At 28.1% G+C, this 17,099-nt stretch overlaps 4 protein-coding genes and 1 non-coding gene across 8 annotated transcripts; 2 read left to right on the top strand and 3 right to left on the bottom strand.

Moving 5' to 3' along the window:
• Nucleotides 1-64: 64 nt before the first annotated feature.
• Mrpl43 (mitochondrial ribosomal protein L43) lies at nucleotides 65-1,293 on the top strand. The gene is made up of 4 exons (XM_072010105.2): nucleotides 65-201; nucleotides 442-548; nucleotides 630-835; nucleotides 911-1,293. Exons 1-4 carry the CDS (start codon nucleotides 65-67, stop codon nucleotides 1,034-1,036), a joined length of 576 nt encoding a protein of 191 aa, XP_071866206.1. The 3' UTR covers nucleotides 1,037-1,293.
• On the bottom strand, nucleotides 1,164-11,411 carry Gpat4 (Glycerol-3-phosphate acyltransferase 4). 4 transcript variants are annotated; one of them, XM_072010072.1, is made up of 10 exons: nucleotides 11,208-11,411; nucleotides 5,820-6,101; nucleotides 5,585-5,722; nucleotides 5,379-5,513; nucleotides 4,898-5,134; nucleotides 4,351-4,584; nucleotides 3,756-3,871; nucleotides 3,544-3,685; nucleotides 3,263-3,471; nucleotides 1,164-3,178 (listed from the first exon to the last, which is right to left on the bottom strand). In XM_072010072.1, the coding sequence occupies exons 1-10, from the start codon at nucleotides 11,358-11,360 to the stop codon at nucleotides 3,091-3,093; spliced, it is 1,734 nt and encodes a 577-aa protein (XP_071866173.1). In that variant the 5' UTR covers nucleotides 11,361-11,411; the 3' UTR covers nucleotides 1,164-3,090. The 4 variants fall into 4 exon arrangements, with proteins under 4 accessions (XP_071866173.1, XP_071866175.1, XP_071866174.1 ...); XM_072010074.1 differs by lacking the exon at nucleotides 4,898-5,134 and having other exon boundaries at nucleotides 11,208-11,408; XM_072010073.1 differs by lacking the exon at nucleotides 4,351-4,584 and having other exon boundaries at nucleotides 11,208-11,407.
• Nucleotides 11,412-12,250: 839 nt separating this feature from the next.
• Atpsyne (ATP synthase, subunit E) lies at nucleotides 12,251-13,278 on the top strand. Its single transcript, XM_072010326.1, has 3 exons — nucleotides 12,251-12,354; nucleotides 12,833-12,989; nucleotides 13,078-13,278. The coding sequence occupies exons 1-3, from the start codon at nucleotides 12,301-12,303 to the stop codon at nucleotides 13,119-13,121; spliced, it is 255 nt and encodes an 84-aa protein (XP_071866427.1). The 5' UTR covers nucleotides 12,251-12,300; the 3' UTR covers nucleotides 13,122-13,278.
• A 408-nt stretch (nucleotides 13,279-13,686) lies between these two features.
• On the bottom strand, nucleotides 13,687-13,759 carry Trnak-uuu (transfer RNA lysine (anticodon UUU)). Its single transcript has one exon. It is a non-coding gene; the product is annotated as a tRNA-Lys (tRNA).
• A 674-nt stretch (nucleotides 13,760-14,433) lies between these two features.
• Nucleotides 14,434-16,649, bottom strand: Dhpr (dihydropteridine reductase). The gene is made up of 4 exons (XM_072010098.1): nucleotides 16,488-16,649; nucleotides 15,320-15,403; nucleotides 14,692-15,131; nucleotides 14,434-14,615 (listed from the first exon to the last, which is right to left on the bottom strand). Exons 1-4 carry the CDS (start codon nucleotides 16,575-16,577, stop codon nucleotides 14,516-14,518), a joined length of 714 nt encoding a protein of 237 aa, XP_071866199.1. The 5' UTR covers nucleotides 16,578-16,649; the 3' UTR covers nucleotides 14,434-14,515.
• Between the last annotated feature and the right edge of the window lie 450 nt (nucleotides 16,650-17,099).

The raw sequence follows: 17,099 nt of genomic DNA, 5'->3' as shown, positions 1-17,099 counted from the left end.
ATGTTTATCAAAACACGATACCGTGTGGAATCGGTGAAGGTGAAGAGTACTTTCATCTACAAATATGTCAAATAAACATATATTTCAAAAATTTGGATTTTTGCGTGCACCCTTTGGCATTGGTGTCGGACGTTATGTGTGTCAGTTACAAAGAATAACTATAAAATTCTGTAAAAGTCACGGTGGTAGTCTTGGAATGAGGTAAGACAATTCCTTCTCCAACCTCTTCGTCAAAATTAAATTTTTATATTACATATGTATCGAGGCTATGACAGGCGAAAATTCTGAATCTCTCTTTTGAGTCATAATTGTTGCATTAATGCACATAGTTTATATCTTTTTTCTTTTTTTTGAAACATAACCTGCAATATCCCATGCCGGTTGTATGTACATAGATATGTACCTACATAAAAATATTTATTACATTTTTATCATATACAGAAGTTTTTTGGAACATGATTTAATTGATTATGCAAAACGAAATCCTGCAGTCGTAGTATATGTTAAACCAAGAAGGCACAGAAGTCCAATTATAAAAGCAGAATATTGTAAGTTTATTTATTACTTATTGTATTAAGAAAAACTTTAAATGGTAAAAGATAATATTGAAATATTTATGTATATCATAGTGAATGGAGAAACACATTGGATGTGTGTTGCTGATTATAGCAGGCTGGATATTATACAATGGATGGAATTATTGAAGACTCAATATCATAATGGTCCAGATTACAGATTACTTAAATTATGGCATACAGATTTTCCTTCTATTCAAGGACCTTGGACACCATTCACTTTTAAAGATCCATCTTTGAATCAAGTCAAATTTCCAGATGTAAATACGAAAGCTTCTTCCACTTATATGTTTTATTATGATACATATATATATATATATTTTATTCATTTTTAGAAAAAGATTGGTGAAGCTATTAAATTGAAACCAACAGCAACAGAAAAATTAATTAGATTATTTGAAGAACAGCAAGAAGCTGAGAAGTTTAGCGAAGAAATTCCAGTTCAAAAAAGTGTTAATTAAATGATAGTTTCGGCCATTTTTAGTCATTACAAATTTTTAATCAAATATACTGGACATTAAATCAATATTGCCATAGCTTTTCAAAATGACATTTGGTTTGTTCGTATTTACGTGATAGTACAAGAAATCTAATAAACATATTTGTTTAATATCCAAATAGAATCCTTTATGTACATATGTCAAATGATCATGTAAATCATTTAATCGTTGTAAGATTATGGTTATTGTAAAATAAATATATGTAGCTTACAAATATACTTGTGTTATTTACTGGTATATATAAACTTTGCATGCATATGGTATCATATTTTGCATGAAACTAACGTACTTATTTAAATTATCAAATATACATTCTCTACATATAATTCAGATTGCACGATGACATAACAATTTCATTTGTGCTTTATATTCGTTTGATGGAAGTATATTATTGACTAGCATATATATACATACACACATATATATATATACAATACTTTTGATATGTGATAGAAGGAGAGTTATAATAAAGCATTGATTCATACTGTTGTTGACTATGTTTATGTTACTGTCAAAATTACAGTGACAGCCACATATTCCTTTTGTTGTTTTGTTTATGTATATCCCTCTATATATTCATTACTACATAAAAATATATCTTAATATTTTTCGTATAAAAAATTGAATAGTGATATTATACATAGCGCCATAACTTGTTGAGTAGATGAATCTATAAACTCATATCCAATTTAAGTGACTCCTTTACCTTGCACGTGTGACCGATAGTTTTACATTCTAAATAAGTTATGTTATTATTATTACAATATTTAATTTCTACAACAACCTAAGAATGTAGTTCGTTTGTTAGAGCAATTAATTGTGTTTCTATTAACACGTGCAAACTTTATATATCAAACATAAAAATATATTCTACACATTCTATGAAACATACAATTATGAATTATTTTAATTAATCTTTACTATTTGAATTAAAAAATATTAAATACAGGACATTAAATTATTATTATATTAAACATATACAAAATATTAAAATGTTATTAGAATAATAACTTCTAATCTAATTAAAATCCAAACATTAATTATAACGTGAATAAAATGTTCTCAATATTTTGAGAACAGTAGATGAAGATTATAACTTTTCTTCATAAAAATACAACAAACACGTCTTTTTTTAATTGTATAGTAATTTACGAACATTTTTCAAAATTTTGATGATATTATTTACAAAAATAGGAAATATTTCAATTATGCTCTTAAATTGTAATGAATGGCATTTCAAATAATTTTCAGGGGATGGGTACAGTAGCAGAACCCTGATATATGCTAATTTCTTTCTTTGAGAAATATGAATAAATACTTTATTTTTTACACTACAATAAAGAGTAATATTTTTCCCTATCATTTAAAAAAAAAAAGGAAAAAAAAAAGAAAAAAAAAAAAGAAAAAAAAGAATAAAGGAAAAGGGAAGAATTTGTAACTCCTCCTGTATAATATCAGATGGGCTTAGATATCCATAACCATGTACCAAATTAATGAGATAATGAGATAATGAGATGATTCTAAAAATGTAACAATATAAATAGGATGAATTTGATGCTGCATTCAATCATACGCACAAAAAGTCACACACCATCGGCCAGTCCATATTAAACACTTCATTATGTATAAATAATAAATTTGTAATGCCTCGTTATATAATATTGATATTAAAAATTGACAAATGTGGTACCTGCGATATTTCATATTTAAATTCAATCGTAATATTAAGATAAATTGTTTATACTGCAATAATCGTCTTATAATGAATTTAAATGTTACTATGGAAATTTACCAATTTTTCATCGTATAAAAAGTAATCTAACATAACGCAATATATCACATTTGTAAAATTAAACAAATTAAATCATGCATACGCTCTATCATCCCCTTTTAGCACAGATAAATGTCCATGAAGAAGATAAAACAGCACATCAGGTAAAATATTCTCGTTTAAGCAAAATATCACACATTATATTGATCGTGAAAGAGGGACTAGAGACGATTCATATTCAACTTTATTCGTCTTTAAGTCGTTTACTAAGTTCTTCTTGTTGCTTCTCTCGCAATTCCTTTTTTGGCTTTATTCGTTTAAGCTGACCATCCCTAAAAATTTAATTAAAGAAAATTTAATTGTTTCTCTTTATATATAATGATGAATAATATCTTTTTTTATTTAAAAAAGTTTACCATTGTAAATCGACCAAGCCACCCTGTCTAGCTATCACAGACTTTACTCTATTCGCAAAATCAATAGCGCTCTCTCCCTCGTTCCTATACATCGGAGGAAGATACCAAACATCACATACTATGGCCCAACTTGACATAGTCATATATAAGTATTGTATCATTGAATATCGACTACTATTCCAAAATGCATCCCCAAATCTTGGATCATACTATAAGAAAAAGAATAAAATTGGTTACCTAAGGTAATCAATACCATTTTACATGAATACGTACACAATTACCTTTATTGCCACAGGGTAAATTACTCCACCAACTTCAAAGCTTCCTTTTTTAAATTGCATAACTGATGTATTATTTATACAAGTGCCTTCAGGAAAGATAAGTATCGGTGGATTTGTAGGATCAGACACGTGTTTTTTTAATCTATAAAGTATGTAAGAAAATTGTAATGTTATAAAGAAAATATGTTAACAGCACGGCAATTAACATTTACCGTCTTGTAACTGCTTCTCTATCTTTAACTTCACACCGTTCAAACCAGATATGCGGTGAAGCACGTGCTAAAGCTCTTTGTAGAATACCTAAAAATCCACCATGTCTTTGACCTATCTAAAATATAAAATTTGAATAATATAAAATCATCTTTCGCACAATATTAAAGTAATACATTTTTATGCAATGCAAACAAATAACAATAATAACTAGAAAAAAAAATAAATATATAGCAAATTTCAAGCAAAATTCATTTAAAGCAAATTTCACCTAAAATAATGTTTTCTATGGAATAATATTAATCGCGTTGCACATGATACTAAGATAAAGCAAATTTTAAGCAAAATTCGTTTGAAGCAAGTTTTATCTAGAATAATATTTCCTATTGAATATTTTAAATCGCTTTTTACATAATATTAGGGTAATATATTTTCATGCACACATCCCACAACTACAACATCACAATAACAAAATAAGATCAATATAAACCAAATTTCAAAAAACCCAAAAAAGTTGACAAAGGACGAGTTATCATATCGATAAACAAATAATGCTGGAACTATTAACTTATTAGACGAAGAACGACAAAAACGTACCAAGGAATAGCAATTATCGCACATGAGTATCAGAACATCTATAGGTGAAGTATGATTTGCCACACAAATACCCCTAACAGGACGATTCTCCGGATTATGATATGTAATTACTGATGATAGAGCACTCGACAACACACCGAAGCACATTATGGAGACTTTGTAATTCAGCCATCGCTTGAAGCTACCCTCTGGAACATAGCCGACTACCGCTGTACATGCAGTCAGCCACATCACCTGTAAATCAGAAGCTTTGTATCTAAGAAAGGATCTTTCTTTTAGTATCAATGCTGACTAGCTTTACTTGCAAAGCAAAGTTACAGGATACCGTTTCACCTGTAACATTTAACAATGTACTTCAATTCTGTCAGTGGGCAGTTATAAATAATATTAATGTAGGGGATTAATACATCAGAATTTCCGAATTTGTTTTAACGATATCATCATATTACGCAGAGATTAGTTAGTTACAAACAACAAGACATCATGACAAATTCCCAACAGCAAATTTTGAAAACAAAAGATTGATATCTTCGTAATGCCTCATTACCAAGGAGAATGTTGTCTGTGTGGATAAGATAGGCACATCGATTGTGGAAGTGTGATTTGCCACACACATTCCTCCTGGTTTTGGTTTGTTCTCTGGATTATGAATTGTAATTGTCGCTGATAAAGATTGTGACATTATCCTGAATGCTATGAGACTAGCCTTGTTGTATGTCCATTTCTTAATAAAACCATTTGGTAGGAAGCCAATAAGAAATGTTGCAATTATAATGTACAGTACCTAGGAATCTTTGATATTAGTCGAGTTGCAAATACTAAATTTATATTTGGTATTGAAACAGACAATTTCAAAATAGATTCGTGGCAAACAAAAATCAGAATATAAATATAGAATATAACAGAATGCTAAAATAAAAGTAAATGTGGAAATAAGAGATTAATCGAGTGTATATGCATCCTACCAATTTGTTTCAACTTTCCTAAATACTATTGATTCATTATTAAAAGAGAATCAATGAACTTACCCCTACAAAACAAATGAATATCCTCAAAGGAAGAAGAAAACAATATCGCATAACAAATCCACATATCCATATCACTGTTAACTTCCAGGAGATGAACTCGTAATGTCTATTTGTTCTAGTTAACAAATTCCAATTCTAGAAAAAATATATCATTATATTATATAATAATTCATATATATCTATAGGTCTAGAGAAATAGAAATTACTTTCAATTCTTCTGCTTCAAAACGAGATGTCACCTCATCTTCTATAATAGCTTCTACACCAGCTTTAATGTAATCCAAACAGATCGCAGGTTTGAATTCCCTTTTCAGGGTTTCAAACGAATCTCTACGTATGAGAGTCTGCAACAAAAATATATTCTCAATCCATTGTACAAGTAATCATAGATATGTATATATATTTTCTTGATATATATTAAACACGTAGAATTAAAATTACCTCGTTTTTGCTCGTACTTGTTGTAGGCGTTTGTGAATTCTCCGTTTTCGTTTCCTCCAAATGATTTTTATGATTCTGCATTTCTGGCTCGGGTACCAAAATCAAATCCGTCGATCTGGCTATAACGCTGCTGCTCACTCCATTCTGCATACTCTCCGTTTTCCAATTTTGCACATTCTGCTTTTCCACATGCCTCGACTCGTACTCCTCGTCCGTGTCTTCGTCATTTTGCTTCCAAGTACCATTCTTCTTTTTCACGTTTTCTATGTTTTGTCTGCCATACTGAAATATAAAAACAATTTATACGCTATAATTATTTAAGTTTAAACGATCCTAACGAATGCGTTTCTTATTATGAAGCACCTTTTTGTGAAATGGTCTTTACACAACACAAGAAAGACAATCGGATTAATCAATCTGATTATAATTTGCAAGAAACAATTACTTAAAACTCTAAGTACTATAGGCTAAAATAGTTATTATATAATTATGCTACTATATAATTATAATATAATATAATAATAATTATACTACTATGCTATATTATATATGTATTATGTAAAAAGATTATGTAAACAGGCAGGCTAATGTCCTCCTAATTGATAAAACCGAATAATTTCATCAATTTTTTTAAGGTTAAATTTACCAAGCTTATCAATCAAATTGATAATAAATCATAAATATTAAGTTTAATGTAACTAATTCAATACAGCTATTGATTATTCATAAGTTCGAACAAAAACGACAGGTTTCATTAAACATGTAACATAATTATTAATTACACACTTCGTATATATATATATATCTGTTGACATAGACGCAAATAAACAAGTGTTATAAGAAATTTATTTAAATATCAACGAGGAAAGAATTTATTTGATATTTACATAAAAAGGGAACTTTTAAGATACAGTGAAAACATTTATCGTTTGTTTCAAATCATCCGAATTATTTTTTAGATAACATAACTAATTACTTCCACACGAATAATAATTCTTTTTATTAAAAAAAGAAAAGAAAAAAAGAAGAAAAAACCACTGATGACATCTGTACACTTTGTACTTAACTAATCCATCTTTATTTTTTTGGTAAAAGATAGGCATATATCATAAATGGAAAGTTCATCAAGGACAAGATACATTTTCCATTGAGCTAAACTTGTAGTATCTCTGATAAAGGAACTTCTTTACCAATATTATCGCGTTAATCATATCTGAAAACGAAATTTGGTTGCTATATCTATGATAAAATATAGAGTTTCGAAAGAAACGGGTATCTCGATAAATTGTATTTGCTCCTTGCACTGACACGTGCTTTTTTGAAATTCGACGAATGATGTGATTAATTGCAACATTACGATATTCGATAATGTTGGCGAGAAGACAATCGATAAGGAATATGTTTCAACAAAAAAGAAATTTCTTGAACTTTGTACTTGATGTCCATGATTTTTAATAGTATAGAAAAAGATTTTTATACGTATTTTGTACAGCATTCCGCATAATAATGTAATGTATTTATTTGTAATGTATTAATATAGTTATTTGATTATTCGCGAAGATAAAATACTCTTGTAACACAACGTTCTCTTGATCTTTTTTTTTACGATAATTTTATTACAATTACGCTGGAGTATGCGTCGCATGTAGGTTCGAGATCGTAGATGTTACATCTTGTTCGCGTAAAGTTCTTTTCAAATTGATTACAGGTCAATTTTTATTGCACGTAGTCTTTCCATAATAGCAAACTATTCAATAAAATATGCCTACGATAAAAAAACTTTTATGTACGTATATATGTACATATGTATTGTATGTATTATATAAAATATTCTGAATTTTCATCAGCACTGTAAAGAAACACGACTGATCATATTGGAGAACTGAAACAAATCTAAAAATGTATATAGAAATTACAAGTTATTTATTGCAAACACGTACTTAGTAAAAAATTTGTATTATCTTAAGCGTATATTAAGTGTTAAAGATAATCCCATATCTTCTATATACCTTTCTAAGTTTGTATCAAGCTTTTCCAATGTAGCTGTGACAGTCGAGCCTCATTACTATGCTAATGAGATTTCGAATCGTTTGCTCGTACCATACATAATATATCTATGACAGATACCCACGAGTATTCAAATATTTTCATACGCCGCTTTCTTTTCACGCGTTTTTAAATTTTACACGAAATTCTTCCGACGAAATGATGGTGCGTCATGTTCAATGTCGCAATTCACGATTTTTCTCTTGTAATCATGTTAAAAATATGTGATCAAAGAAAAGGTTGACGAGTTTGTACTCATCTTGCACAACCTTTCAATTAGAACGTCGCGTCTTCAGTCTACCGCCTGTAATTACATAATCATCGTTATCGTTCTATTGAGATCTATTCCATTAATTAATTCGCGATCAAGATTGAGAAGATCGCGAAGAATGAAAATTAATATTAATATATAAATATCACACCCATATATAAACAACTAAGGTGAAACATCATCGTTCTCGTTCTACATATAATGCATATTCCAGCATATGTAATTATAGTAAGATTATTGTAAAAGAAATTAAAAGAATATCTTGGAAAGCATTTGCGAGTATTCAGATAGCGTAGGGAATGCATAAGATTATCGTACGAGATGTTTCGTAAAATGCCTCTATATTTTATTATTTATAGCTTGATCTGACGATTATATAACACACAAAGAATGTTTGTTTTTCGTTTGCTAATGTAATGTACTTCGTTTAATACAACATTTTTATTTAAGTTTAACTACTTTTATTAGAAAACTTGTTATCAAATACTTTTGTATAGAATGTTGCTTAATATTCACTTTTAAAGGTATTTTGGTAACGTCATTCGAGCCATGTCAAAAAATCTAGACGATGTGACTGGCGATCGAATAGTGTTTCATGTTACTCATTTGGCGTGTTCGTTATGCGCAACTGTACAGTCACCGATTTGTCTGTTCTCCAAACAAAGGAGATCCACGTATTATCGTGACATGCGTACGGTGAACGACCTCTGATAAACTAGAATAATTAGTTTTCTAAAGAAAGGAAATTTCAATGAAGAATAATTACACATGTTTATGCAAAGATCTTTGTATTACTAACGAAATAAACTATATAATATAAATAAATAACATGATAAAACATAAAAATGCATTTCTATATAACACTGTATGGAGATATTTTCTAAAAAATATGATTGCCCTTATAAAATGGTAAATCATCGAGACTTTTGCACAGTACATCGTTTTTAATTAAATAAGATGTTGATATATAGAATATAGATAATCTACGTTATCAATCGGCATATCCATATGATATTCACGTCGATTAATTATTTCTGGATACAAATTTAACAAATTTCATAAAACAAAGATAACAAATTTAATATTGAACGTATCTTCTCGAACAGACTATGAACTGCAAATTGAATAATTTGATATCTAGCGCGCAACGAAACAAAATACTCTTTTTTGCGTCAAGATCGTGGAAATTCCTATTCGAACGAGATAGAGCGATGAGTTTTGTTTCAGGTTAAAGCTAAGAGTAAATAAGAGAACGAGAAACTAGAATAAGAGAAAAATATAGAGAAAACATCATTAACAAGTTTTGACCTTGAAAACTTATGTTCAAGTTGACATTTTATAAAAAAAAATTGAAATTTATTCATCACTATCTATGTGTGATCGAGTATTTCCCTGAACTTGTTATACATTATCCTCTGTATATTTTAATACTGTATTCAAATCCGGTCATAGAACATGTCTAAACTAGACCTTCAGAACACTGAGAAAAATACGATTAAAGTGAGAAGATATAATCATGGTTTTGCTAGTTTACATTTTTTGATAGCACTCTAATTTCAATTTCACACATTGTATTTGTTCAAATCAAGTACGTAGAAATAATAGAGAACTCGAATACGTTGAATTGTACGTTGAATCGTATTCAACACGATTAATATTCAAATGGCATCGAAAAACTATTGAGAAAGTCGCCTTTTTTAACTTCGAAGTTACCAGAATAACGATCATATATTTCTGACTAACGAGACAAATATTTGAACGTACGTCGCAAAATTCCTCCTTTCAATAATCTAATATGCATAAATATACTAAAAAGCAAACTTGGAAATGTTAATTTTATTCTTCAGTCGCACAAATCGTTCCAACATTAGGATTTCGCTATTTAACGGCTTTAAATCGATACAAATTCGTTATGTACGATGTAACATCGTAAGAGGTTCGCCAAAGCACGCTTCGATTAATTTCAATTGAATATCTTACTTATATATATATACATACATTAAATACATAATTATATTAAATGTAAATATTACAATTATATATAATATATCTAATATGTATATTAAATTATATATAATATAATTAATCAATATAATATATATAATTCATATGAAATATGAATAAAAGAATCATGTTAACATGTAAATTTAAAAGTGATTCAGAAATAAAATATTCTTTGAATTGCACTGATGTTCTACCGGTCGATAATTTGGGAGCTTGACTAATAATTTATACAAACCGGAATAAAAACATATTTTATTTACTAAAGATAAAAATTAGAAATTAAAATACACGATTTGAAAATATATTATATATATATGATAGAGAATACTTATGTAGTAACAATATATTTAATTAGGCTTTTGCATGTTTTATTAACATATTTTATTTGCGCTTTTTATTGATTATGGAATTAAATGTTAGAAATTTATGATCGGACGAATAAACTTGATACCATAGTTTTTAGAATTAAGTATAATTATTTTGCGTAACTTACATTTACTTTAACTGTCAGAAAAACGTGATAGCTCGGAATACAATTCCAACTATCAAATATTACATATCTTATGAAATCAGAGTTTTCATTGTATCGAAAATAAATAAGGGAAAACTAAAAAATGAAATTAAATATTGAATTGCTGCTACTTGTTGATTGTTAGGTAAACAATGCATGAAACATACTTGGTTTAATAGTAGTCACGTATTTTATTGACCATCACTTTGAAACGATACATAAACCTTTAAATATTTTATCTGTAAATTAGTGCAAATTTTAAACTTCAAATTAAATCGGGTATATATGAATGAATAAAATTCAAAATGTCTACCTCAAAGTTAATTGCAATTTTTCATATTTGCAAAACAATATTGTTACGTTTAATACGTATTTCGTTCTAGAAATTTCATTGTGAATTTGATATCAAAAGATCATGTAATCTTTCGTACCTTTTCTATAAAAAAAAAAGGGAGAAAAAAAAATCATAAAATGTTTATCATGTTTTCAATTCATAAGCTCATGATGTGTCTCTAACCGGAGAAGTATTGTAAATTGTATTCACTTATTTTCTTACCTCAAATAGTGTTAACAGCAATTTTATATATAATCTTCTAACGCCGAGTGACTTTCCGATAGATGCCAAAAAGATTATGGCAAGCAAAAACATAAGAAAAGGTGTTAAAAGTAAAGAAACCGCTAACGACATCACCATCCATAGCGGCGCCATTTTGCTTACTACCAAGGAATATCTGAGAAGGCGATACGGTTAAACGATCCCTTCCACAAACAGTTTAAAACCACCGTGCTTGAAACCTATATATACAGATACTATAGAGAGAAACATATTAAAGTGTAACGATCTGCGTTATCGACACTAGTCAAGAAGCTGTCGGCAGATGCGTTTCGATGAAATTGCAGTCATACAGTCATATTTCTTATCGACCACAAGAAGGCGAAACGATCGGCCAATAGAAGACGAGTGAAAAAAGTTGTTTCAACCAATCAAATACGAGATGAATCTAGATTAAAGTTTTTAGTTTCTATCATGTTTCTATAGCTCTTTATAACGATAAGAAATATTAGAGCGCGTTCTTTTCAATGCTAGTTTATCAATTCAAATGTAAATTTTCATTTTTTTTTTGTTCCATGAATTGTTTTGGTTATTTGTTGCTATAAAGATTCCCTCGGTTATTCCTATCAATTGTTTAAAAAGAAACGAAGAAAAACAGAGAACGTGAGAAATTATAATACATATAAAATTAAAAATGGCGAAATAGCAAATTATAGTACATAGCAAAATAAAATAAAATTTGAGACTATTAATAAATATATAAAGTATAATATAATAATATAATGTAATGATTAATTTAAGGCTAAACTTCATTATGATCAAATTCTCAAGTTGCGACGATAAGTATATTCTAGTTTAATCTTCATCAAATTGCTACATTTGTATCATTTAATTTCTAATCCAAAGCATGTGAAAGATAAAAAGATACGTAGAGCAAAGCTTTCTCAAATCTATATTATATTTGTAATATTATATTATTCTTCAGAACAACGGTAACTCTCATGTTCATATTCAAAAATATTCAGGAATGTTTTAAACGTCCGCTCAAATATTGATGTTATCTAGAGTTTCATAGCATTAGCAAGCCAGTGACAAAATGTCGTCTGTCGAAGCAGCACCCCGGCCATTGCAGGTGTCCCCTTTAATTAAAGTGAGTACAATTTGCTACAATGAATTTTTTGAAACAATCTACATTCAACTATTGTGTTGCAAATTATTGTTTATTTAACAAATGCCTTATTAAGATTTCTTATTGTTATAAAAATGAATATGCTTCGGAACAAATGCTTTAAAATTGATTATATTATATAATTTTTGTGTAACTTCAAGTAATGCTTTCTTTTTTTTCTTAAGTTTTACAGACATATAGAAAGAGTTATATATATCATTTATTCTACATTAGAATGAAATTTAAAGATAAATTAGCACTTCATTTGTATTTCATTTTCTAACCTTCTTAATAGATATAATAAGCGTTAGTCAAGTAATATATTTTGCATGAATTAAATAATAATATAAATTAGATATTTCTTTCTCTTTTTAAAGCATTAATAGTATATATATTTATGTACATGCACTTAAACATAAATTTAAAAATACTTTGTAAAACTTTGATTGATTTTGTATAGTTTTCCCGATGGACTCTTCTGTTAAGTGGGATAGTTTACGGTGCTTACCATCAAAGAAGACTCAGTAAAAAGGAAAATGCCCTCCGTGAACAAGAACTTAAGGAAAAACCCATGAGGGATGCAAAATTAGCAGCAGAGAAAAAGAAGCTTGCTGATGGTAAAAAATGATAAATTTGACTATGGGCAGGCTATAGGTTCTTTTAATGACATAATATTGATCTGTAATTTCCATTTTTCTGTTTCAGCTGAAATGAAAATGCTGAATGAGTTGTTCACACCAACAAAATAAAAAATATCACTTATAGTAGTATACATAAATATTTCTGTTAAGTTAATATTAAATTACCCTTTAAAAAATGTCCATTATGTCAATTTCTGTTCAGGTTTATAATAGATATAAACTTCTTATTGTGTATATTAAATAAAATGATTTATAATATACTAAATTGTTATTTTATCCAGTAGAACCCCATTTACTCGAACTCCGTTTATCCGAACTAATGTCATCGCAATGTCCAATTTCCGATTTTAATACCGAATGTTTCTAAACTCTTATAATTCAATTCCAGGCCGCGTGACGCATCGCTTATAAGAATAGAAGTTTTTGTCCTAGTATTTACAAATTTCAGTTTAGTAAAATCCAGTTATATAAAAATTAATTCCGACTATATGAATGATTAGAAACGGCAGAGAGAAGAAGTAATAGAGTGCTAATATCTGATACGTCTTGTCCTCCGACCGTGACGGATAAATGAAGTTTTATTATATCTTCCATGGAATATTTAGAATTTTCTAATATTCATTAGTACATGCAAAATTAGATATCGAATTGTTCCTAAATAGAAAAAAATATTCGCCCGAACAGGGACTCGAACCCTGGACCCTCAGATTAAAAGTCTGATGCTCTACCGACTGAGCTATCCGGGCGATTGAAGTAACATTTTTCAAAATATATAGCTACTCTTATAAAAAGAATTAACGAATATTAAATTATATTTAATCGATATCATCGATGTCACTATATATAATCGAAATCGATAACATTTAATAAAGCATTTTATAAAATAATTGTTCTAACTTTTTGCGTATATAATTTATTAGGCATATATGTTACAATCTTGAACATTAGAAGCTCAATTATGCACAGTACACATAATATTCTAATAAAAACTAAAATTATGCTGTATACCGTATTTTATTTTTTCCACTTTGTAATTTCAGAGATTGTTAATAAAAGCAGTACTTTTGTTTATACTTTCATATTTACTTTTAGTTTAAGAGATAAACTGCTAAAGCATAACACAATTATAATATTTCAGAATATAAAATATATAACATTTATATAAAAATAAATATTAGAAACGTTATAAAATATGTTACAATGTGTTTGCAAATAATTTCACTTAATTACATAATTTTATTGTTCTAATATTATTTAAATGGAATGAATTTATGTTGCTATATGAACCTATAGCTCTTGTGTTTAAAGGTACAGAGAAAAATATTTTTACATATATACAAATATATCTTCATATTCCTTTTTTAAATGCATTAAGGTGGAACAACATTAACTGATTGGGGACACCCTTTGATATAAAGTATTTATAATAGGTATACATATGTATATATATTGTCATGGGAGCACCATAAATACTTTCGGTTCAAAATATAACTCTTTTCCTCTTAAGCTGTAATTAATTCTGTTTTATTATCATTGGTAATCAATTGTAGGAGACTTCCATTAGCTGGACGTTCTTGATTTTGTGACCATTTCCAGAAGAGGCTATAAAATAAGATGTTATTAGTAAGAAATCAAATATAAAAAAATGAAATAAGGGAAGAAAAAAGATTTTATTTACTCTGCAACAAATTCAAGTGGAGTCCATTTAGTTGTATCAGCATTTGGCATCCATTTTCTATTCATAGGTGTATCTAAAGTAACAGGCAAGATAGAAGCAACCAAAGAATTCTTTGGAAGACCACTATCTTTAGCTGCTAAAGATTTAGTAAGTTGATGAACAGCAGCTTTAGCCATTCCGTATCCAATCATTCCTGGTGTTTCTGCTAAAGCTGCTTTAGCACCAGTTAATGATAAAAATCCTCCTTCTTTCAAGTGATGGGCAGCAATACTAGCAGCAATACTTGAACTGCACACACTCTGATTCCACATAAGTTCACTGTTTTTAATAAAATCTTTATTGGCTGCATTTCCACCAGCCCATCCACCAGCCACACAAATAATTGCATCTAGTTTATTCCCATTTAAAATATTTCCAATTTGTTGCATAATATCAACTTCCTAATAAACAGATAAAAATGATTAGTTTTATAAAAAGATATATATATATATTATATTATATATATTTAATATTATTATATATATTATATATATAAACATATGTATACATTTGTTTATAAAACATATATATATATATATACATATATACATATTCTTATTTAGTTGAATATAACAACTTAAAAAATTACCTGCTCTTGCCAAGTGCTGTTTGGTTTTACAATCACATTTGCATCAGCTTCGTTATTTGCCTTCATATCAATACAGCCAACCCACTATGATTATGAAGTCAATGTAGTTTTATAAAAATATATTACTTCTTTAAATATAATAATTTGTTTAGTAATTTGTTATAAACTATATATGTAATGTGTAAAATAACAAATATTTTAGTATCATAAAATTGATATAGTTGCAAGTTTCTTAAGCTTATTTAACAAAGATATTATAGAGGTATATGTATTATGTGAAAGGTTCTGATTCATTAACTATGGCCTTGATGTATTTTTCCTCTATACTTGAGATTGCTAAATAGAATTATATCCGTAAATCTACATCCTTTTTGTTGAAATCATATCTTTATAGGGAAAATACCTTATTAAATTTATAAAAAATTTATTTTATATGTTTGCATTTAGTAATGTAAATGAATCATGTTATTTATTTTATTTTATTTTTCGACCTAACGGCCTCGTAGAAGGAATTTGGTTGTTTTAGCTCAGAATACTGAAACTAAAACTGAAACTAAACTTAGACTAAAATTAGTAAATGATTCATATTTAATTACACTTAAAAATATATTTATATATATTTAAGAAGGTTATAAAAAATATATTTATACGCATATATACACGTAGATAATAATTATTATAGATACATAAATAGAATACTATACTTCGTAGCATTCAAAACAGTGCGCGAATAAGTACTTCGCCGTTTGAATATGTACACCGGTCACAAATTCTATGAAATTCATTATGTATAAAAAAAAAAATTCTATAAATTTTGTATTAAATTTCTAGAGAGACGTACATGAAATAATTCTCGATTATTACTTTTTAAATTGATTATTTTTAAATATAAATGATTTCATTGTTCAGAAATTTCTGCCTAACAGTTGTTTAGGATTAATTTTTAATCAACGTCCAGATCGAATAAATTATCGATGTATAATTGACCGATAATTTGTTTTTTTTAAAATGAAACTAATTAATAACATTTACATATGTATTATTCTTGGAAACAACAATAAAAAGTTGTAACTTTTGTGGAAAAATAAGTCAGTCCCATTGATAACAAAATCAACATCTACATTTGTATTATATATTGTTGACATTTATTGTTACTATTATTACTCACCCACTTTTTCGACTTGAATTTTGAAACACAAGTAGAACCTAAAGCACCTTTGCCACCATATATAAAAACCCGTCCGATTATTGCCTCCATTGTTCAATAAAAGAAACAACTTCTTCGTGAAATATGTTTCGGGATTCGCGATTATATACGGAAGAGTACGAAGTTATACGAAGATCTTTCGGAAAAGTTCGTGAAAGGAGTGCTAGATTGCCAGATTTTTGGCACAAACTATAAAGACAGATTGTCAACTGAGTAGTTGATATTGTTTCGATGAAAGTATTTCGAGTGACTTTAAATAGAATATGCGTATAAATCTTTAATTTCTACATAACGATTAGTATTTAATGAATTAAAACACCTAATAATTCAATATAGCGTCATATAGATCATTTATATATGATCTACCTGACATTAATAACATTCTGTTGTTAATGAAAGAACCTTGAAATGCAGTATGTTTAATCAATTTTTTTATTGTATATATGCCTTGTTAATATTATGTCATGTTTTCCAGAATGTTTTTTGCGGGAATAATTAAATGAAATCGATTTAGTTTGTACAAAATGAAGTGATCAGATTTGTGATATTTGAATTTCCCACGTATGTTTATTG

Source organism: Bombus fervidus, chromosome 9, assembly GCF_041682495.2.
Source record: "Bombus fervidus isolate BK054 chromosome 9, iyBomFerv1, whole genome shotgun sequence".
NCBI lineage: Eukaryota > Metazoa > Arthropoda > Insecta > Hymenoptera > Apidae > Bombus > Bombus fervidus.
Note: the sequence above shows the minus strand (reverse complement) of the source record. Positions and strands in the feature narration are given on the sequence as shown.

Coding starts and splice junctions, on each gene's coding strand:
- Mrpl43 (XM_072010105.2), top strand. CDS start 65: ATGTCAAATAAACATATATTTCAAAAATTTGGATTTTTGCGTGCACCC. Junction 202..441: donor GGTGGTAGTCTTGGAATGAG/GTAAGACAATTC, acceptor TATCATATACAG/AAGTTTTTTGGAACATGATT. Junction 549..629: donor AATTATAAAAGCAGAATATT/GTAAGTTTATTT, acceptor TGTATATCATAG/TGAATGGAGAAACACATTGG.
- Gpat4 (XM_072010072.1), bottom strand. CDS start 11,360: ATGGCGCCGCTATGGATGGTGATGTCGTTAGCGGTTTCTTTACTTTTA. Junction 6,102..11,207: donor TGCTGTTAACACTATTTGAG/GTAAGAAAATAA, acceptor TTTATATTTCAG/TATGGCAGACAAAACATAGA. Junction 3,179..3,262: donor GGCTTGGTCGATTTACAATG/GTAAACTTTTTT, acceptor TTAAATTTTTAG/GGATGGTCAGCTTAAACGAA.
- Atpsyne (XM_072010326.1), top strand. CDS start 12,301: ATGTCGTCTGTCGAAGCAGCACCCCGGCCATTGCAGGTGTCCCCTTTA. Junction 12,355..12,832: donor AGGTGTCCCCTTTAATTAAA/GTGAGTACAATT, acceptor GATTTTGTATAG/TTTTCCCGATGGACTCTTCT. Junction 12,990..13,077: donor GAAAAAGAAGCTTGCTGATG/GTAAAAAATGAT, acceptor TTTCTGTTTCAG/CTGAAATGAAAATGCTGAAT.
- Dhpr (XM_072010098.1), bottom strand. CDS start 16,577: ATGGAGGCAATAATCGGACGGGTTTTTATATATGGTGGCAAAGGTGCT. Junction 15,404..16,487: donor AATTCAAGTCGAAAAAGTGG/GTGAGTAATAAT, acceptor TCATAATCATAG/TGGGTTGGCTGTATTGATAT. Junction 15,132..15,319: donor ACAGCACTTGGCAAGAGCAG/GTAATTTTTTAA, acceptor TCTGTTTATTAG/GAAGTTGATATTATGCAACA.